This window comes from Lygodium microphyllum, chromosome 25 (assembly GCF_053477565.2).
Source record: "Lygodium microphyllum isolate KBCC chromosome 25, Lygodium_microphyllum_v1.1.10, whole genome shotgun sequence".
In the NCBI taxonomy this organism is placed as follows: Eukaryota; Viridiplantae; Streptophyta; class Polypodiopsida; order Schizaeales; family Lygodiaceae; genus Lygodium; species Lygodium microphyllum.
The window spans coordinates 123,836,559-123,844,242 of record NC_141159.1 but is presented as its reverse complement, the minus strand read 5'-3'; the positions used below and the strand labels follow the sequence as shown (position 1 = coordinate 123,844,242).

General features: G+C 41.0%; 1 protein-coding gene across 3 annotated transcripts; it reads right to left on the bottom strand.

Moving 5' to 3' along the window:
• Positions 1–1,039: 1,039 nt before the first annotated feature.
• Positions 1,040–3,782, bottom strand: LOC148014694 (B2 protein-like). 3 transcript variants are annotated; one of them, XM_087666667.1, is made up of 6 exons: positions 3,599–3,782; positions 2,534–3,090; positions 2,319–2,419; positions 2,066–2,149; positions 1,858–1,968; positions 1,040–1,726 (listed from the first exon to the last, which is right to left on the bottom strand). In XM_087666667.1, the coding sequence occupies exons 2-6, from the start codon at positions 3,063–3,065 to the stop codon at positions 1,682–1,684; spliced, it is 873 nt and encodes a 290-aa protein (XP_087522793.1). In that variant the 5' UTR covers positions 3,066–3,090; positions 3,599–3,782; the 3' UTR covers positions 1,040–1,681. The 3 variants fall into 3 exon arrangements, with proteins under 3 accessions (XP_087522793.1, XP_087522792.1, XP_087522794.1); XM_087666666.1 differs by lacking the exon at positions 3,599–3,782 and adding an exon at positions 3,353–3,509; XM_087666668.1 differs by lacking the exon at positions 3,599–3,782 and adding an exon at positions 3,189–3,322.
• Between the last annotated feature and the right edge of the window lie 3,902 nt (positions 3,783–7,684).

Sequence of the window (7,684 nt, the reverse complement as noted above, 5' to 3'; positions counted from 1 at the left end):
TATAAATAAATAATTTTACATCGAGAATACAATTACATAAGTATATATTTATCATTGTGAATATGTATATTTATTACATTACAATTATATATCCATTAAATATATAATCACAATATATGTTAAATATATTGTGACATCATGAATGTATATATGCGTGAGAAATACATATATATAAATATTTACGTTAATGTAATATATGTAATGTGATGTGACGTGAATAAATAAATAAACCTCTTAACATAAGTATAAATATATTTTTAATTTGGCATGTGTGCATATATCTCTTACTATTTTTGGGAGTTTGGGGGACCACCGTGATGGTATGTAAGCAGCCCCCATGCAAGTCGGCAAGGAGAGTACACACCCACGATCGGAGACGAGAGAGAGAGAGAGAGAGAGAACACCCACGACCCGAGACGAGAGAATAAAAATTAGGATACAAACATTGGTGCTTTGAGTTTTAGTGCTAAGCAACGAGACAACACTGACACCAACAGAACACTGGTGCAAAGCGCCAAGAGAAATGTGTCAAAACAATAGTACAATGGTCCAGGAGCGAACTAGGCACAGAGCGCCTAATATGCCTCACGCACAGAGTCAAAAAAAATATGATGCATGTCGTCACCAAATATCTCATTCATCTTACTTCATGTTCGTGGTTGAATACGTTCAAAACGGCGATCTCCATCTTTTTTTAACATTCCGGAGGTTGGGTCGTAACGTTGGAATCTCTGGACTGCATTCTAGGATATTCCATGCTCAGGATAACACACAACATACTCCGTCGACCTCAACATTTTTCGACAGGCTGGGGGGTGCTTTTGAAAGATGTTTTGCACTTACTGGGAATACTTTCGGGCGCACTTGACTTGAGTAGCTTATACGTCGGGTACTTCTGGATTGCTCACAATTTTAATGTGTCTACAATCTAGGAACAACTTCTACATCAATTTCTGTCACAAACAACTTTAGGATCTACATCATTGGTGAGCAAAAGTGATTAACATGCGTAATCCCAGACCTCTTATTTTGCCCGACATTTTTCTTGTCATATCTTTAATTACCTTTATGAAGGGCAAACAACTATATTACATTTTGCCCGACATTTTTATTGTCATATCTTTTATTACCTTTATGCCGGGTAAACAACTATATTACATATTCAAAAAGCAAGCCAAACATCACGGACCATTGGTAGATTGGAAGCTCTAATAAGTTCCCGACACCTTTCTGACATTATACAGATTCCTATTGCGCAGGATTATAGATAGCACCACTAACCATGGCTATACACGTACCAAGCACACTGATGCCAGTACCTGCTACAAAACAGAAACATGATTCAACATAGTGACGAAGCTTGCACAGATTTTCTGGATAGCTTCAAATACTGTAAACTCGTAACAGGTCCATGCCCTCTTTCTGCAGAACCTGAACTTCCCAGGTTCACATGAACTGGCACATGCTCGTGGAGACTATACACCTGATTAATATTCAGCAGAGCTAAGGACCGAGAAGGTAACAACTTTGAGCATCATAAACTTGTTCATGCCAACGCTTTGTATAAAACACCCTGGCACTCTGGATTCTCCAAAAAGCAGGCACACTAGGTCAAAAATATCTCATCCTCATGTTCTTAGGAACTTAAACACCTCCCGTCCTAACAAATCCTCCAACCGTCTTACATCACTCCCTTTTCCGTGAACAAGTCCAACAACGCCAAGGTCTGCACATCAAAATCACACCATGACCAAACCATTCGAGCATAACACCAGTAGCCAATCGGAATGACATGAAAAACTGTACTTCGAACAGGAATAACAAACACATCAGAGACTGGATTCGTTGAGAGCTCACCTCAGGAATGGAGAGTTGCAGGCGGAATTTAGGCCCGTCATAATGGTGTAATACTGGCCTGAAAGAATCTTCCTCCAAAGGTTTGCAGAATCTCCTGATTCGAATACGGACCTGAGCAAGCAAACGATTTAATTGAAGATAAATCCAGGAAAGAAAAGTACTAAACGTGCAACGCACAGAATTCCACAACAACTGAAGAATGATTTACCTGTGCTGGGAACCTTGATTCTCCTTTAGACTTCTTATCTTCCCATGCCGTTGGATCAATGTTTGAGCCTCCAAAGCTTGCGGCCTACAAATACATCCAGACGCTAACAATCATCAGATAAGGAAAACAAGTTACTTGAAAACAGTCCAAGACACCCTTAGTATTCTAGCTACTAAACGCTTGGAAGTTCAACACTGGAGACCTTACTCTAGGGCTTGGAGTTATAGGAAGTGCGACCAAACCAGAAGCTTACCTCGAAAATTCCATGAAGTTGATGCGTAGTGTAGTTGTACAAAAACAGTGGAAGACCAGGCTGAATGGCTCGAACGGAATCTCTGTAACGCTGTGGTAGACCTGTAAGCATAGCAACTTTTAGCACAATCGAAGCTTGCAGCCGATGCAACCCGCATAGTCTGGCAGAATTCAAGCACGGCACATTAAATCAACGTTAAAGCAGAGAAGCATTACCAAATAGCTGTCTCTTCAAATCTTCTTGCATGGTGTCGTTGTTGCAAACGAAAATGTAACCTCCCAGAGTCTCGTTCCGTGGAAGTGTTTCGGCAGGGGGCAAAGATTTGAACCTTTTATCGACATTATTTGCTGCAGAAGACTGTGAGGCCACATTCGAAGCTCCGTTGGAAAGATGAGCCTTCTCATTGAGCTTAAAGTCCAAATTCAGCAGCTTGTTGAGGACGTCGTTTTTCCCTGTATCAACTTTCTGCTTGTTTTTCCCCCGAGAAGGTTTGCTGCTGTTGTATGCACCGTTAGGTGTGCGCTTAGAATCATTTTTCATGCTTCTGTCAGAGCTGGTTCGCAAATGGTCTTCAATCGCTAGCTTCTTGGCTGCAAGGTTCCATGACTGGTCCTCGGCAGACAGGTTCCATTTGTGATCATCGACTAACTTTAAGGAAAGAGGGAGGTTCCAGGTCTGTTCCTCTCTTGGTTTCAATTGCCCTGTCATTTCATCTCCAAACTGGAAGAAAGAGTAGGGATGCGCCATGGCTTAGATCTGTACGATCAGAAACCTTGACAAAACAAAATGCAAATGTTAGCATGTCAGACCCGGAAGAGAAATTCAAGCTACCAACTAAGTGGTAAAACCAATAACAAGAAGGATCTCCACCTCACAATTTCATAGAATGTCAAGAAAGATATCCATATAACATCCTAGCCTAAAGAGACTGGCGAACGATAGCCAGATTTGTCTGGTAAAAGCTACAGAGGCAAAATTCCTGTTGCATGCTTGCAAATGAAATGAAAAGCTCGTGGATGCGTGCCAGAACTCACCTCAAAAACTATATACAGGTCGCGGTAGCAACAGGTGTTTAATGATTATGATACACAGGCACTGGATCCACACTAGAAAGAAGGCGGAGGAAGCGTCACAGAGAAAGGGGATTGGAAGCGTGCAAAGGGAGATCTAAAAGGGGGGAGAAAATTAAAAAACAAGCACAAAGCGCGTCTGGAAGGGGAGGGGGAAGATGACGCATTGACGCGTGAAGCGGAAGGAGAAGGAAGGGACGGCCGACCGACCTGTGACGTCGCTCCTAAAATCGGCGATGGCGGTGACACGAGCGGCTAGTGGGGGAGCCTTCGAGAAGACGGCGAGGTCGCACTCGCACCCGCCGGAGAAGACAAGGACAGCAGAAAACGAGACGCCTCAGACGCGGAAAATGAGGAGGAGGGATGGCCTGGGCTTTCTGTTCTTCTTAATCCACTTGTTGTTGTAGTAGGTAATAAGAAAGTCTTCACTGGAACTCTTTCTGGCCCTTCTTTCTTTATTTTTCTTACTCTCTGGTGTGCGTCGCTTTCCTTTCCTCTTTCCGTCCTTTTTCCCCCTCGAGACTGGAGGGAATGGAGCTTCGAAGGAAGCTACCGGAGAGATGACGAGAGACCCTACGACAGGCTGATGAAAGAGTGAGCCCAATCTTTCCCTCACACCAAAATCTAGGCTACATCCTAATATCTGCCCTTAGCCCCCGTCCACACACTTGAAAATCCTTAGGACTGCTATTCTTTCTTGTCACATGCAAGGTAAGGGGACGGTAAGACGGCCTGCAATAATAGTGCAGTTTTTTAGCAATATGGCATTCAGGACTCCGTGGCGGCTTACACAATTGATGTTGAGGGCATTTTTTTATTAGGACAATTTAGACATAGAAACCAAAATTAGGAAGGGATGGAATTCACAAGACGGATTTAAAGACAGGAGAAAATTCGTAAAAGTTAGCGAGGAGTTAGAGGAGAGGTTGTGTAAACTATAATGTTTGTGTTGTATTAGTTCTTGCAGGATTGGAGAAGTTAAGAGTGGGTTGTAATTGAAGGTATGCTTTTCTTATCCTCACTTTGCATGAAGTTTATGCATAGTATTAGGGTTTCTTATACCCCTACCTTTCAATTACAACCATGCCAGGGAGGGAAGATGCACTGCATTGCACTATCCAATGCATGATATAACATGAGACCCACTTGAGATATATCTAGAAACCTTAGTAGCACATGCACTTAGAGAGAGCACCATGAACTAAGTTAATAAATGAACTAAGAGAGAGCACCATGAACTAAGTTAATAAATGAACCTTTATGTATGCATTTGTGCATGAAGTGCATTCAATTGCATTTATCTTATGAACATGAGTGCTTGGGCACAACGTATATCATTGGCATAATCATGTTAAAGAAATAGGTGCACAAGGGTTGTGTGGAAGCAAGTGTAGTGGCCATTAGTGTGAGGATCGGGCTATTCCTTTTCATCAACATTCAACATTGAGAAATGTGTGAGGAGACTTAGATGAGTGTAGATGCTATGACATCATGAGAGGTGAGAAAGAGGAGAGTTAATGTGATGATATGTATATATATATATGTTTATGTTTTATATTATAGCCTCATGTGTCATGAAGAGAGTACAATATGTATATATGAGAGTTTTTTATGTGCATTGAGTCCGAGTATATACATGTAATGTATAGTTACAAATGTTTAATTGCATGATAGTGTCTTTATATATATCTAAGCGTTTGTGTGAATGTGCTCAAGCAGTGATACACATATATGCTTATATACATTCGTATGATTTAATATTTATATATGTGCTTGTGTGTTTATGTTTGTATGTGTGCTTATATTTGTGTATGCATGTATCAGTGCTAGAGAGTAACTCAATAAGAGAATAAGAGCCAATAAATCATTATCTCAAAGGCCAAAAAAAGTAACTAGTTGCACGTGAAGGTGAGGGAGGATGGAAGGTGGCAAAGCTAGAGCTTCTGAGGGGCCTAGCCAAAATATAGTGTTTGGAGTTTAAGATTGTCATAGCTGGACTTGATTTGTGTGGGAGATATTGAAAGAGTGGTTATTACAGCAAGCAGGGATGAAGTTTCACGTATGTATATCCAAGGCAAAAGACCATATGACAGACTTACTCTGTGAACTCCGCTCAATCTACATACCATTGGCCAAAGCATCGCTTCTAGCCACATGAGAACTTTATGTAGACATCTCTTCAAGAGCCTGCTTTGTTTCCCCTTTGCCAAAGTTGGGTTGCATAGGCAATCTAGTCTATGTTAGACATTTTTTGTTCTTAGGTCCCCAAAACACCCAATTCCTTCTCCTTGCTTCCTTGAAAGACTCACAATTCTTATTATCTCTTCTTGGAGGCAAAGGTGCCTATATCAGCTACCCTACAAGTTTAGACCAATCAACAAGTCTTAGATCTTTAAAAGTTTTAGTTATCTCCTCAATAAATTCATTACTGAGTGGCGATGGAGTAGGAGCTGGTGGAGTCAAAGGTACATGAACTCGCATTGGCATAGGGGTAGAAACGGGTGTAGGCATAGGAGTTGAAGGAGGTAAGTAAGGTGTAGGAAAAACAACTATAGGCATGGCAAGAGAAGGTATAGGAGTGGGTGTAAGTAGAGAGATAGGAGCTAAGGATGGAGTAAATGGCACGGTAGCAGGAGGGATCGTGGGTGACATTGATGTAGCCCCTACCCCTAATCTATGTGTAATGCATCATAGGACTGCATTGCCTCGTGTGGAAATACATCTCTCCTGTAGTAAGTGCAGAAAATACCAAATACTGCATCAAATAACTCATAGGAAACTCAAAAAATAATGACATAGAGACATGGAAATACATAATAAAGCATGAATAATCAACAAATCAAAAACATAGATCAGAGAATATGCTGAAAATAGATAAAAATAGAGAATCATGGCACCAATTGTCAAATCTCATATATCATCATGAATATCCATCATACAACAGGTCATGAGTATCAAGAATGGTAAAAAGGGGGACATACACCATAGATACCTCTTCAGGTCATGCCTGAAAACTACCTACATAACTACACTTCATGAGGCATACAATTTCATGAGGCATCTAAAGAGACTGCTTCACACATAGAACTACTATGACTAAGGTTCTAACCATACTAAGGGCAAACATAGTGCATTAAGCCATGGCTAACAAATACAATGCCATTATATAGCCATGACTTCCATATCTATTGCTTCACCAAAGTGGTGATAGCATCCTTCGCATCCTGCTAGTTGGTATTCAAGCCCATAGACTACATCTTGTCCTCCAAAATCTCTCCTAGTTGTACTTGCAGTATGGGATCCGCCACCTATAAGAATAACTCCACCTTTTCAAGCTCTAAGGCCGCTTGTCCTACAATATCCATCTCATTAAATTTAGAATCAAACTCCCATAGAAACTCAATCGCCACCAAACCCTTGTTTGGCTTATGGGCCCACTTGCAAAAGCTACACCTCGTGTCCATCCCAAGATCCTCCATGAAATGTTCCTCCTTCAAAGCTTTCTTGAAGGTAGAGCAAATAGGACTAACAGCATACAACTCATAAATACATGGCTTCAAATGAGAAGTAACCAGTTGCACAAAAAACTAGCTCATCATGTGAGTAGGCACACCAAAGAACTCCATCTTCGACTCATAGAGCTTCAAGTAGCTCGTAACATTGTGGCCATCAAAAAGCTTCCACTAGCTTTCTATTGCCTCCATAGCTTTCAGAGTGGCAACTTCATATTGCACATTGGCTTGTAGCTGTATCTGTCATAGCATTTACTACTGATGGTGTTGCTATTGCTACTCCATAAGTGTGCAGATAAGCTACTTCATTTCTTTAGACATGGATGGACCTGTACAAAAGGATGATTCTTCCATCTTGCCAACACTTCAGTTGTGGCTTCACATCGAGTTCACTAGTGATGTTAAAGGATGATTGTGCTGAGCCACAAATTTGTGGAGGATCAAGAATGTAGCAAGATGACAGAAATTTACTAAAATGAAATCAAGTGACAAATCCTTGGAATGGTAAAAACACAACCGTTTCAAGTCAAAACAAGCCTTTGTATCAATTTGGAGTACAAGTCCTTCATAGCTTGAGAACAAGCACACACACTTCTTGAATTGCTACTCTTCATGGATAGTTACTTTAGAACTCAAAGGTTCTTATAGGTTTGGCATCATGTGGCAAGAGGAATAAGGAGTTCTATTTTTAGAAATTGATTGAGACACATAAGAGTTGGGAAAGCAAGGGATACAATCTTCGTATCACATCGTTGTGGCAAGGAAAAGCTTGTACATGATGGTG

Coding starts and splice junctions, on each gene's coding strand:
- LOC148014694 (XM_087666667.1), bottom strand. CDS start 3,065: ATGGCGCATCCCTACTCTTTCTTCCAGTTTGGAGATGAAATGACAGGG. Junction 2,420..2,533: donor TTTGAAGAGACAGCTATTTG/GTAATGCTTCTC, acceptor CTATGCTTACAG/GTCTACCACAGCGTTACAGA. Junction 1,727..1,857: donor TGCAACTCTCCATTCCTGAG/GTGAGCTCTCAA, acceptor TTTGATGTGCAG/ACCTTGGCGTTGTTGGACTT.